This window comes from Dipodomys ordii, unplaced genomic scaffold, assembly GCF_000151885.1.
Source record: "Dipodomys ordii isolate 6190 unplaced genomic scaffold, Dord_2.0 Scaffold82, whole genome shotgun sequence".
NCBI lineage: Eukaryota > Metazoa > Chordata > Mammalia > Rodentia > Heteromyidae > Dipodomys > Dipodomys ordii.
This window is the reverse complement of record NW_012267298.1, coordinates 5,915,006-5,928,444: the sequence shown is the minus strand read 5'-3', so window position 1 is coordinate 5,928,444 and position 13,439 is coordinate 5,915,006. Positions and strand designations below refer to the sequence as shown.

At 47.3% G+C, this 13,439-nt stretch overlaps 1 protein-coding gene across 1 annotated transcript in view; it reads right to left on the bottom strand.

The window, feature by feature from the left end:
- Tg (thyroglobulin) overlaps positions 1 to 13,439 on the bottom strand; it is a 185,934-nt gene that overhangs the window by 122,854 nt on the left and 49,641 nt on the right. Inside the window, exons 25-27 of the mRNA XM_013025192.1 lie at positions 11,380 to 11,488; positions 8,219 to 8,404; positions 2,374 to 2,541 (exon numbers count right to left, since the gene is read on the bottom strand). Of these exons, the coding sequence (XP_012880646.1) occupies positions 2,374 to 2,541; positions 8,219 to 8,404; positions 11,380 to 11,488 (463 nt within the window). The remainder of the gene's footprint in view (positions 1 to 2,373; positions 2,542 to 8,218; positions 8,405 to 11,379; positions 11,489 to 13,439) is intronic.

Below are 13,439 nucleotides of genomic sequence, written 5' to 3'. Positions count from 1 at the left end.
CGCTCTAGCTTAAGCAAGTCACTGTGATTCATTGCCCACAACTCTGTCATATGTCTTTCCTGAAATGCCTGCTTTTACCCTGGGCTACCTCGCAGAGTAATGAATGCCATATGCTTAGTAGACATCATGTAAATAAGCTATTGGATTGTATTTACTCCAAAAGGAACTACTTAGGCTTGGGGGAATGCCACCAGATTCTTCAACATTTTTTCCAAGCTTCAGAATAATTCCTCCACGTATCATGTATGTTTTCTATGCCAGGTTTTATGCCCTGTGGTGTGGCTGCACAAGTTAATAAGACATTGTGCAGTTCCTACAATTTAGCAAAGAATAACACATATTAAAGCTAATGTCAGTGCTGTGTGTCAAGTACTGTGCAAAGTTCATCCCATGTGCTAAGAATTGGTAAGTGCCAAGGAAGGAGTGGCCAGGCTGCCATCTTTGTAGCCAACAGGAGAAGTTTCAGACCCCACCCTTCCCACGTGTGAGCTCAGGAAGCCCAAGGAGTCTCCTAACTCCCATGCAGCTCAGTTTCTTCAGCCATAAAATGGGACAGTGGCAGCATTCTCTGGCGTGCATATAGGCATAGTGTCTGACTCACAGTGAGCCAGCAGAAAATCCCCATGAGACATGTCTGTGAGCCCTGTCGTTGTCATCCTCTGCGTTCATCTCACAGTGCTGTGAACTCATTACGACCATCACTCCAGTTGTTGAAGGAAGAACCAAATCTGAAGAGACACCCTGACTTGTACAACATCACATAACTGGTGTTCAAAGGTGGGACCCGACACCATAGGACACTTATACCAAATGGGTAAATGTACAGCCAAGGACATGGCCTCAGTGTAGGGGGCCTGTGGGAAGAAGCTCTGCAGCAGAGGAAGCCATGACCTTGTGGGTCCTCAGGAGAAGGGGACAGACTCTCCTGCCATGAGACCTGAAAACTGCAGGACTCTGCAGAATGGGTCTCAGCATCTTCCTCTGCCAGTCCCTGGCACTTCCTATAGTGACAAATGGCTCAGGAGCCCCAGAGGTCAAATCCTCCAATCTGCTCCCTCAGAGGCACCCATCTGACTGCAGCCACCTGACTGACTTCAAAGGTAGAAAAGAAGCTTGGCCCTGAGTGCTGAATTCAGATTCCAGGGATCAAACAGAGCAGAGAAGAAGAGAGAGGAATAAGTCCCCTTCAGCTCTCCTGGAACTGGAAGATGGGAGCCAGCCCTGGACCCCATTCTCACAATGATCCAACCCTTGGCTGGAAGGAAACTTCTGGGCATTATGTTACAGAGGTAAGCATCGCTGGAGCTGCTTGTCAGAATACAGATTCCTAATGCTAGGGTGTCCTTTGTGTCCTGCGTGAGTCCTGGGTGTCCAGCCAGTTTCTTGTGATGTTCGTCTTGCTGGATGACCCCATGAGCTGCACTAGCCTGGTTAGTAATCAGCTCAGGACAGAGAGGGATGCCGCTTCTCCTGACAGGGCCTGCTAGAAGGGGCAGTTAGGGCTGTTGAAGTTCAGACACTCAGTTTCCACTCTATGAATTAAGGGGTGAGTAGGGGGAGGATCTAGCGTAAGATTTATAGGTCTGTAAAATAAGTTATAAATGCTTTGGAAATAAAGCAGAGGAAGGAGAACGCTCCATGTTTCTTTTTTTCTGTTTACTGGCCTCATAAAAGATGGCTGCAGCTGCTATGCCTTGCAATTAGAATGTGCATAGCAGCAGAATCACCTGGAGTTTCCTCATTCCCTGGGAGAAATGCCAGGGGGTGCAGGTTTGGGGCGCATTCCACACATTTAGGTCTCATCCTTCATCCTTGCTAGTATTCAGATATTTCACATGTGAGCTTACAGTTCCTCCCTCTATAGAGAAGACCAGAGTTTATTCCCAACCCTTTGGCTTCTGGTTTGACCACATCATTCTCCTAAGGTATGAGAATGAGGTAGACATGGTGACGTGTCAGGTCCCAGCCTCAGCTTTACGAGAGCCTTGTTCTGTTCCACTTCTACTGCCTGCCAGAAAATATTCTCAGCCCAAGGTGAGTGAAACCTTCAGGAGGCAGGCCAGGCTTCCTGGCCATGTTCAGCCTGGATCATGTAGCTGTCAGCGACTTGAGATTCCCCAGTGAGACTGTGAGCTATGCAGATGCACCCAGCAGACACCCTGTTCCTTTCCATGGCTGACCTGCCTGCAGCCTGGATGCTTTCGTGAAAGGCAGAGCTGCTGAAGCTGCATCCTGGGCAGCACTGTGGGTACCATTTTCCTTCCAGAGCATGAATTCCTCAGGAGGCAGTGGAGTCTCCTGAGAGGTTAGCAGAGGTCCTAGCCAGTGGGAAAAATAACATTGAACAGATATGGACAAAAAATAAAGACTTACCCTTCATGAGCTCCTGGCCTCCCACACGCAATGTCACCTGGAGGCTCTCCTGGTTGTATGTCACCCTGGGACACGCAGCACTGGCCTCAGCACCAGAAGCATCCCTCCAGTCACTGACGTGGCAAAGCAGGACATCAGGGGAGCTCAGCAGTCCACAGACAATGGGCCCTGCAAAGCCACAGGAGAGGAGAGGTAAGTGTGAAAGAGGCCAGGATGGCCACTCAGAGACAAACGCGTGCCATGGTAGTCAAGTACAGGGACAGGTAACAATGCTTCTGGAGTAGACAGCACATTGGAGCCCCAAGCCTTTAAACTTCCATCTTCTCAATATAACCTGAGAGATCATCTTGTGTGTGGTTCCCAAACCAGGGTACTTAGTTGATGTGGAAATAGAGATAGTGACTGTAACTTGACAGTGTCACACGGGAGCCTGGGTGGCATTTGGAACTCAAAATCTGTAGAGAGTCTGTTCACAGTCTCAAGACAGGGGCACAGATAGGTTCAAGAATCCCTGACCTCCTTAGATCACCTCATGTGACTGAGGAGGAAACCGAGGCAACAAAAAGATGAATAGTTATCCTAGCTGTTAGCAATAGCAGAATGGCCAGCAGGCAGCAGGAGCCCTGTACGGTGCAGACAGAGCCAGCCATGGAGCCCAAAGTCAGTACAGGGTGGAGCAGTAGCTAGTAGGAGCTCAGAGGAAGACTGAGTTAAGTCCCTTCGTTCTAGCCCTGATCTTTCTTTCCCTGTCTTCCTATCTCCCCTGTCTCCCCCTTTCCCCTATCTCTTCTTCCTTCTCCTTTCCTCCTAATCTTTCCCCCTTCCTCATTCCCTTCCTACTATACTTTCTTCTCCTCCTCTTCCTCTTCTTCTTCCCCTTCTCTTCCTTCTCCACCTCCCATTCCTCTTCCTCTTCTTTATCCTCTCCCTCTCTTCCCCCTCTTTTTCCCTCCCCCTCTATCGCAAATAGAATAAGGGAATGAAACAAACATAAAGTATATTTTTCCTCCTGCCACCAAATCAGAAACAGGCAGCGTCCTCTTCTGCTATGGTTGTAATATTAACTAGAAGTCTACATACATGTGAGCTGGGAGCTGATCTTACCCTGCCAGCTTCAATTATACTGGTATGACCCCCAGGCCATGCAACCCCCCCGGGACCCCACCTCCAAGTACCCTCAACTAAAACACAGCTCAGATCCTCATGGATGTGCACTCACAACTGCATGTGGAAACAGTCATTTGGGGCTGGAGGTTGGAAGAGGTGGGAGTAGGCTGGAATGTTTTAGAAATGGGAGACTTGGGAGGGGGAAAAGGGGGAGGAGGAATCTACCAGAAAGTTAAATGACTTTCCAGGCTGTTGTAGAAGGATGTGGTGGGATTCTATTCCCCAGTGGCCAGCAGATTCAGCCAAAGCTCTGCAAATGAAAACTTCTCATCCTCCCACTGGGTAAATCTGAATGAATATCAACCAGACTCCTCCTGTGTGCTTGGGAGGGGGTTAACTTCCTGCAGTAAGAGAGCATGGTTCAGCTCAGCACAGCTCACAAACCGCAGGTTAGACTTGAGGGGAAGAGCAAGCAAGCTTCCAGCTAGAAATGTCATGGAAAAAGGATTTTGTGGGCAGTTGTTCCATATATGATCCTAAGGAAAATGAAGTCAGGCTTTCCAGCATGAAAGATGATAGGGAGTAATTGAGCATCTGGGGAAATTGCAGCATTCACAGAAAATATATTTAGTTCAAGGAGACATCCTGGATTTGAATTGCAGAGTTCCTAAATACACAGAAAGACGTGAGTGTATGTGCATATGCATGTGTGTTTATAAAACACTTCCTCTCGTGTAAGCACTACCATGAATCCACACAACAACCACAGGACACTGAAACTGGAAATAACCTTAGGAGGCGACTTACTCTAGTCTGGGTTCCAGCCCCACCTCTCCAACAAGACACTCTTATTTTATCCATGAATATACCACTGTGAGGTAACCTCAGCATTTTCCAAGAGTCATCTCTGGAGTTCTCAGCAACATAGGAGATGCCCACAGCTCCCCTACAAGCCCATCCCTTCCATCTACTGTGGTTCCAGCAGGCAACCCTTCCTGGTCTCCACTTCCCGCCTGGCAGCGTCCTTCATGTCAGTGGACAGACTCATGACCATTTCTGAGGGTGTTCTTTGGGATCAGCTCCACCTGTCTTCTATCTTTACCTTTTTTCTTCCTAAGAAACTTGGTCATTCCCATGCCTCTGAAATACCTCATGCTGCTGAGCTTCACCTGGACAGCCCCCTGCACATGGCCTTTCTGAGCCCTGGAACTCCACATCCAAAAGCTGGTCTCCCATTCTGATGGCATCCTAAAGGTCTTAATGGGCCCCTAAAGGACCTCTGGCCTTCCTAAAACCTCTTCCTTGTCACCAAGTCTGACCCTGGTGTTATGCTCCACAGAAACAGACTCTGCAGCCAGGTACACACCTGCTGCTTCTTTCAGCCCACATTCAGAGCCCTGTTGAATTAATCTTCCTTCCTCCATCCTGTCACCTAAGCTACCAGCCCTCCTATCCATCTCCGGGGGATGCTCCTCACAGATGCCAAGCCCTCCTTCCCAGCCCCTGGGAAAGCTCCTCACTGATGCCCAGCCCTCCTTCCCAGCTCCTGGGCAAGCGCCTCACTGATGCCCAGCCATCCTACCCAGCTCCTGGGCAAGGCTCATCACTGATGCCCAGCCATCCTACCCAGCCCCTGGGAAAGCTCCTCACTGATGCCCAGCCATCCTACCCAGCCCCTGGGAAAGCTCCTCACTGATTCCCAGGCCTCCTTCCCAGCCCCTGGGAAAGCTCCTCACTGATGCCCAGCCCTCCTTCCCAGCCCCTGGGCAAGCGCCTCACTGATGCCCAGCCATCCTACCCAGCTCCTGGGCAAGCACCTCACTGATGCCCAGCCATCCTACCCAGCTCCTGGGCAAGCTCCTCACTGATGCCAGCCCTCCTACCCAGCTCCTGGGCAAGTGCCTCACGGATGCTCCATGCTACTTGGAAATACCTTCTCTGTGCTCCTGCCTCAGGCTGGTTTCCAAACCCAGAGGTGTTCTGATACCTTTGGGTTTAAACCCTTCAGTGGCTCCCAGTGGCTCTCAAAAGAGAATCATCCATTAGCATAGTCCTCAAAGTTTTCCATGAAATGGCCCAGCCTTTCCCCCTGCCTTTCTCAAGCCAAGGCCTGCGCTTTGGGCTCCCTGCCCCTGTACCACAGATAGCTCCAAATGCCTTTTCCTTCATATTCTCCCCCTTCCCAGAGGCCTCCTGTGTGCTACCCTCTCCATGTGCAATTATCTTCCCTCTTGTCTTCACCAAGTTAAAAAAAACTATACATTGCCTGCTGCTGGTAGTTCACATCTGTAATCCTAGCTACTCAGGAGGCTGAGATCTGAGGATCATGGTTCAAAACCAGCCCAGGTAAGAAAGTCTGAGACACTCTTATCTACAATTAACCACCAGAAAACTGGAGTGGCACTGTGGCTCGAAGTGGTAAAGCACTAGCCTTGTACAAAAGAATTCAGGGACAGAAGCCAGGTTCTAAGATCAAGCTCCACAGCAGACAAAAAAATCTGCACATTGTCTAACATTGTCTCCATGTATCTCTCTAAATAGGGTTAAACTTATATGCTTGCAAAGTAGTATTTCATTTTTTCAGGGGACAGTAACTAACCATTATCCCTTTCTCCCTCAGGACCTGAGAAAAGGTATTGGCACTGGGAGAGGCACCAGCTCTTGGAACTATGCTTCAGGAAAGGTGAGTCCAGTGAACTGTGCAGACTACTGGGATTAAGCACTAGGGAAGCTCCTACCTTTCTCAGGATCTGTCAGTCTACCTCTGGGCTGTAACTGTCCTAGGATAGATGGCTTCTGTCCAGCTAGTGGAGCCCTGATCCACCAGGGGGAGGGGCCTGTGTACTTGTAGTGGCATACAGGGAGCAAAGCATGAGTGGAGCTTAGAGCTGAAGGAGGTCATTTGTAGCACAGCCAATTAAGACATTGGCAAAAAGAGTGGGTAGTGAGATAGTAGTTAAGAACTGGCACAATTACCAAGAACAAGAGAGTGCATGCTAACCAGACACAGCAGGGATGGAGTGTAGCAAAGCTGGATCCCAAAGATGGTAAGAAGCAGCAAGAAGTTAGCAGAAGGGAACAAAGCTCCAGGGTGTCACAAAGCTTAATGCATTTGGTCTGGCTAGAAGGAGAGCTTGGAATAGAAGCTAGAGGAAAGCTGGAGGGCGAAGCTCTGCTCTGCTAACTCACTGGGTTCTTAAGAAGAGAGAGGGTAAGAATAGAGCATGTGCTCAGTGCAGGGAGCCAGAGAGGGCACTGGGCTATGGAGATCAGATAGGGAGAAAGGAAGGAGGTGGCGAGGAGAGAAGAGTAGGATCCCGAGAAGGTGGAAATAAGTGGTTCCAGCTTCATGGAGGCAGCTGGGATGCAGAGTCCTGGAGCTGGCCATAGCCCTGGGGACTGACATGTAGGTGCTTAATAATACTTTCTAACTGAGAAGCTCAATATCTTAAGTTAATTTTCTTCAGACAGAGTGTCTCCTTGCCTCTCACTCAGCTCCCAAGGAGCTGGCTCTGGATCTCACTCCTGAGCCTCTCTCATCATCTCAGTGCTGTCCATCCCACACAACCAGGCCCAGACTCTCCTTTCCCAGATGGTCACTAAATCTCCTTAGTTATTACCTTCCTTCATCCCCTAAACCTCCTATTCTCTAATTGTACTGGGAATCAGATACAACCTTGGTTACTGAGCCTGGCCAAGTTAGGCTTAGTATGTGCAGAATGACAGCACACAGGCCTAAGGGAATAAATGAAGGTGTCCTTCAATCAATCATAAAGGTCATTGTACACCCTGTCTTCCCCTAGACACAAAGCCCATTTTCTTTATTTCTAATATCCACTGTGTACTCATTGGGTTGCAAATGTATAACAATTCCTTAAAGTTTAATGTTGAACAAGGTGAAGGCCATACAAAGGCTACTCTGACTTCTTTTAAATCTTTAATTCTAGAAGCAAATGCCACCAGTTTCACAGTTGGTCCCACCGTTCTGTTACAGAGGTGAGTTGGATCTGGCTGTCATGTGAATGGGTTACTGGGTTAGTAGCACATCATAGTCCATCCACGCCAGCATCTATGCCCATCACCTTTATAAGTAGTCAAATAGGAAGAATCCTCCTCCCTATTTTATAGACAATAGAAATGCAACTTCATTTAAGCAACTTGCCCAGGATTGAAGAACAGGGCAGTAACAAGAATCCATCTTCCCAACCACTAGGCCACATTACTAAGTACATTAATTTGTCTCTATAAGCACCACTGCCATTGAAAATGACAAGGACCTGGAATCCAGTAGGCACACCAGAGATAAAGGATTGTCATGAGCAATGGCAATGAGCTGACAGTTTATAACAAGTTGTGGCCATCAGGCTGTGTAATACTATTGCTGGCAATAAGATGCTGCTGCTGATGGGCCTCAGGTCAAACCCATCCTGGAAAAGCAAATGATTTCATCTCTTAGGGGTCTATGATTTTTTTGTCTTGACCTTAAAACAGCAACAATAAATAAGCCAATGTGACAAGAAGAAGTGGTTGGCATTAGTGTGTGATGGGCAGAGGGAGGCTGGCCCCTGACTTCATGTGCATGTTCTTCTCTTGTGTGAATATTGTCCTGTCTTTTAGCATGGTGGCCTTATACCTGCAAATTCTCCACTCCTAACCAGACTCCCCATTGTAGGTCCTGACTTCTGCTGTCCACATGTATCTTGTCCCTCCTTAGACCTGGCCTTACCCTCAGACTTACCTGCTCTGACCTGCGTGATGACAAAGCCATCACAACAGGGGTCATGGTCACAGGCAAGCAGACAGAAGAGGTGCACATCAGTCAGGTTGGCTCTAGAGAACACCATGGGGCTGTACAACCCAGAGAGTGTCTTCTGGAAACCAGTTGGTTCAAAGTGCTTCTGGTCTGTTGTCAGTGAGTCTTGGCCTGGGGAGAGGCAGAAGGAAGATTAAAAAGACCTCAAGACTATGTAGAGTTGAACAGGGGTCACTGATCTTAAAAGGAAGTCTGATGTCATTATTTGACTGATGACCATCACTTGGGAAGCATAGGTTCAAAGGGCGCATAGGTAATCTTCATCACAGAGTTCTACTGATCTAGTACCTACCATACCTTAGCCCCACTTCAGTATCCCCCATTCAGGGCATATGCCACCAAACAGATCTTTACATGTTAGACTCCTCCCCATCCTTCAAGTCTCAGTCCCAGTGCTCCCTCCTCTGAGGTTCTTTCCTGACCAAGCCAGACCAGCTCACGGCCATCCTCATCCCATCATTCCACTTCACTCTATTCTAGGCACTTATTGCCCTTGGAAATGACTGCATTGCTGAACTCATTCCTCGATCGCTCAGTAATTCTGGCTGCTCATGTTTCATCAACGGAGACACCAAAGCTCTTTCCCTTGGTGGGTGCCCAGTGAAGGTTGTGCTTCATCAGGCAGTCAGATCCTAGACAATGTGGCAGATCAGGGAGATCTTTCTGAATTCAGAGCGGGTCTTCCTAAATACAGTGGGTGGCAAAATGGTCTCCTTTCTACCCCTTATGTGTGCATAAGGGTTGAGCTACACAATGTTGGAGAAGCCTGCTCTCAGACACGGAGATTCACACACTCTTCTTCAAGTTCCAGGCTCACATACAACAAGTAGGAACAGAATGTGGATGGTGCTGGATGACAGATCAAGCCAGGAGTCTCTGTCCTGTCCTTTGGTCCCATCCTTCTGGGTTACTTAGGGTGAGAAAAATGACTGGACTTGATTAGCAGCCTGCAGGTGCCAAGGGCCATGAAGACACTATTCCTCCCTCCTCTCTGGTGACATATGGTCCCATTTACAAGGAAAAGTATAAAATTGTTCCTGATCCGAGATGGAGATGAACTGAGGAGACAGGAGCCTGGAGGCAGATTGCCTGAACCAGCCACCCTATGTCTTCAGGACAGTAGAGCCAGTGTGCTGCTTCTGAGAATCTGCTTTAAACAAACCAGCAAACAAAACAGAGCAAAGAAAGCAAACCAAGTTCTGCTCTTGGTTTAGTTTGGCAACAGATAGGCTCTTAATGCCCCCTGTCATCTTTCTCCAAGTATAAACTTTCAGAAGACAAGAAGGAAGAGAGCAAAACAACAAACACTTAAGAAATATGATTGCTTAAAAAAATCATGTAATTAAAAGTCCCAAATTACGGTTTTAAAGAACATTTTAGTAGGGGTTCTTTGTTCACTTAGGTGTTCAGTTTTAGAAAACAATCCCTACTTTGAAATTAGAATACATACTAGGACAGAAATCCAAAGTTCTTAGCTGTAAACCTAAAAGAAATAACCCCATCCCCCTTCTTACCCACCTACCTCTAGCTGCTACTAGCTGTCTTTTGGCCACTAGGACATTTCTTAACAAGAAAGAGTCATCATAAAAATACTCACATTTTCCAGGCCTTTGCTGAGTTCTAACTGCTTGTTTGAGACCCTCACATGGGCCACCTTCTCCCAGTCCCCCTTATCTGGGTTCACTCTGAGAACATAAAAACCCAGAATGTCCAGGAATGTGCCTTAGATCACACAGCTACTAGAAACATAGCAAGCATCCAAGGCCTCACATCCTGACTCTCAGAACCACAGAGAGGGGAGGGCCTGAAGAGCAGGGAATGTCCCTCACTTGTCACAATTAGAATCTGCCTATTAATCTACAAGTAAACTCATTGGATGGTAAAAGACAAAAAAATTACACTTGGACATGATAAACTGTACAGGACTCTAGACATTCACACAGTGAGACCAAAGGAGGATATTCTTAGGAGAGGATCACAAAGGCTCAATAGCTATGTGCATAGGATCATATAACATGATATTTATCTAAAAGAATTCTAAGACATGGAAACAAGAGAGTTTTTTCCCCTTTATTGATGTTTTATTTTCTGTACCTTTTGTGCTCATTACCTGACCTATGTAACTATAACCCCTCTGTGCACCAAGATTACAATAACAATTTTTAAAAAAAGAACAGGGAATGAGGAACAATGAACCACAGTCCAGAACTGAGTCCCACATTACAGTCCCCTCACTGCACTGCAGATGGAGGGCAGGAGACCAGCTGGTCAGGTAGCAGAAGGTAGGCTACAGGACGCTGGGTAGCCCACAGGTAACCAGTGGACACAACTGTCTCTTGTCATCCTCTGTGCAGCAGAGCAGGCTGAAGCCCATGTCCTCAAACTGGTAACAGAATGATCATGTGATAATAAGGGAGATTCTGTTCCCCTCTGCCTTTCAACAAGGGAAGGTAGAACTGAAGGGCCAAACAGTCAATCTGTTGTAGATCTAAAGTCTTATCATTCTTGCTACGAGGAGTATGCACCAGACCTCAGAGCTGTTAGAAATTCAGTATCTCAGCTCTCTGTAGTCCCCAGCTCACAGTCTGCAACTCATAGCTCCTCAAGCTGCAAGCATGCACTGCAGCTATGGGTGGTCCCCTGAGCACAGAGAGGGAGGCAGCCCTTAGAGGTTCAGTGATATCCAGGAAGGTGAGAAGCTGCAGGAAGGCAGGGACATCTGCAGCAAGCTGAGCCCAGCCCCCTGCTAGATGTTCTTATTACAGGAGGTATGCTGGCCTTGCATGAGGGCTACACACTGCACACTACATTAACTTCAGGTGCCTGCAACTTGGCTCCTCATTTGTAGAACAAAGTCCCTGAAGGATGTGATGGGAATGCAATCTGATGGTCCAAATAAATGTAGTGTGGAAATCATTTCGTAGCAGTTGGAGACCACTATCTGTCTGCAGAAGCAGCTGGATGGAACCAGCTCCAGAGCACGGAGTCAATGAGAGGGATGCTAAAGACATCCTACCGGAAACCAGCTCCAAACAGGGCCAAGGGAAGTCATAGAGGCCATAAGCACTCCAGTTTTGCCAACCTACCCTTCTTCAAATACACAGCCAGAGAATCTGGATCACCATTTTTCACTTTCACCTGGCACATAAGACTTCCAAAGCTTGCAGCCTTTGAGCTCCCCAAAGAATCTTGTTCCTGAAGATGGAAAGACACCAAGTTATCACCCTGAGGTGTGAATGAAAGTTCAACTCAATACACACTTAGCAAACTCTACCCGTGGCCAGGCACTGAGGCCTCAAAGACAAATTAAGAGTCCTGCCCCTTAGTTTCTCTTGGTCTGCTGAAGCAAACAGACCTGTGAACAATAAATTCCTGCCCAGGGTTAATGGCAAAGATGTTTAATCAGAGAGGAGGAAGTGATTAATTCCACTGACAATCAGGACCTAGGAACATTTCCCAGAGAAAGTGAATCTGGGAAAGGTTCTGATGTATGAGTAGGAGTAGACTAGGTGAAACAAGAGAAGAGGCATTTCAATCAGAGGAAACACTAAGCAGAGAGACCTGGAATTCCTTGGGTGTTTTGAGACTAGGTCTAGTTAGAGCAGAAATGACCACACAGGGAGGAAACACTAGAGCCAGCTTGTAAGCACAAAACTTCTATCCAGACGAAGGCTCTAAGTATGGAAATGGTCCAGTCAGACCCCAGAGATACATACGGATATTCTTAGTTATCTCTGATCTCTCTTCTGGTTTCTTTCTAACAATTCTGCCATCAGTGGGACAGTATAAATTTGTGTTTTGTTGCCAGTATTTTGCCCTCCCCCTCATGGCTGAAAAGCTTGGCATTTGCTATGGAAAATTTTGGAAGGTAGGGGCTAGCACATAGGCTATTTGTAGACAGGTCCTCTTGTTCAGGAAGCCTGCACTCACTGAAGAGGTAAAGGCCTGGGAGCAAGGGAAGAGATATTGGAGAATAAGGAGAGAACAGGCTGCTGCAGACCTGATAGGGTCTCAGGCAGGAGACCTAGACTAGTCGAAACATTGCCCCTTCTCTAGTTGTGTCCTGGTAGATCAGAGGTTCTTAAATGATAGGCAGATGGCTGGACCTGGGAAGATTAAACCCAGTACCCTGGGCTCCTACCTTAGCAGTTTCTATTCTGCACAGTGCTGGGGAAGGAGTTGAGGAAGTGAGGCTGAAGGAGACTATGGAGCTGGGACTCACACTGGTCAAGGTGGACCAACCAGGGATGACCAATGGCCAAGTCCCACCCACTGCTCCAGAACTGAATGGAAAGCCCAAGGCACTGGAGAAAATCCTTAATAATGGCCCTGCTGGAATTCCTTTCTGCTCTGACTTGGGAGTAGGTTGGTAGTTATGAGCAATTATGATAATCATAATAATCCCTAGATGGTCCACGTAAGAACTGCTCAGTCCTCTCAATGATCTGGTGACATAGTTGCCACTATGGCTCCCATATAATATGCCTAAATAGCAGCACGTGAGTATTGGGCTGGGATTTGAACCCATGGCCTTCCTTCCTGTATCTCATAACTATAAACTTGGGCTCAAAAGCCCTAAAACTCAGGGACAAAGCCTTCTCTCCAGATTTCTTCCATCATGTTGTTTATGAATACTTTTTTTTTAATTGTAAAAATACCATACAGAGGGGTTACAATTACATGGGCAAGGTAATGAGTACATTTCTTATCAAGCATTGTTGCCTCCTCCTTTGTTTCTCCTTCCCATCTTCCCCTGCCGCTCCCCTGTGTTCCCTCCTACCTCCCCCCCCCCCCCCCCCCCCCGCCGGCACCAAAGTTGTAAAGTTCTTTTTTTGAAATAATGTCTTGTTCATCTTATTGTTGCAATGTGTCCACCTGTATCCCTATTTAAACAATTTGTTTTTTCCCTTCCCCTCCACAAATTATACCAATATCAAATACAGTGGAAACGGGTTATACCGTGGAGGAGGGACATACAAAGCAACAAAGAAATATCTTATAAATATGTTACAAACAATCGCAAGAAAGAAAAACATTTGAGTCCTTATCTTGGGGTTCATGTCACCTAACATCAACTTATCTGACCATTTCTGCTTGTCTCAGACTTATACTAGTTATTGCAAATAAGGGAAACCATGGGACCTAT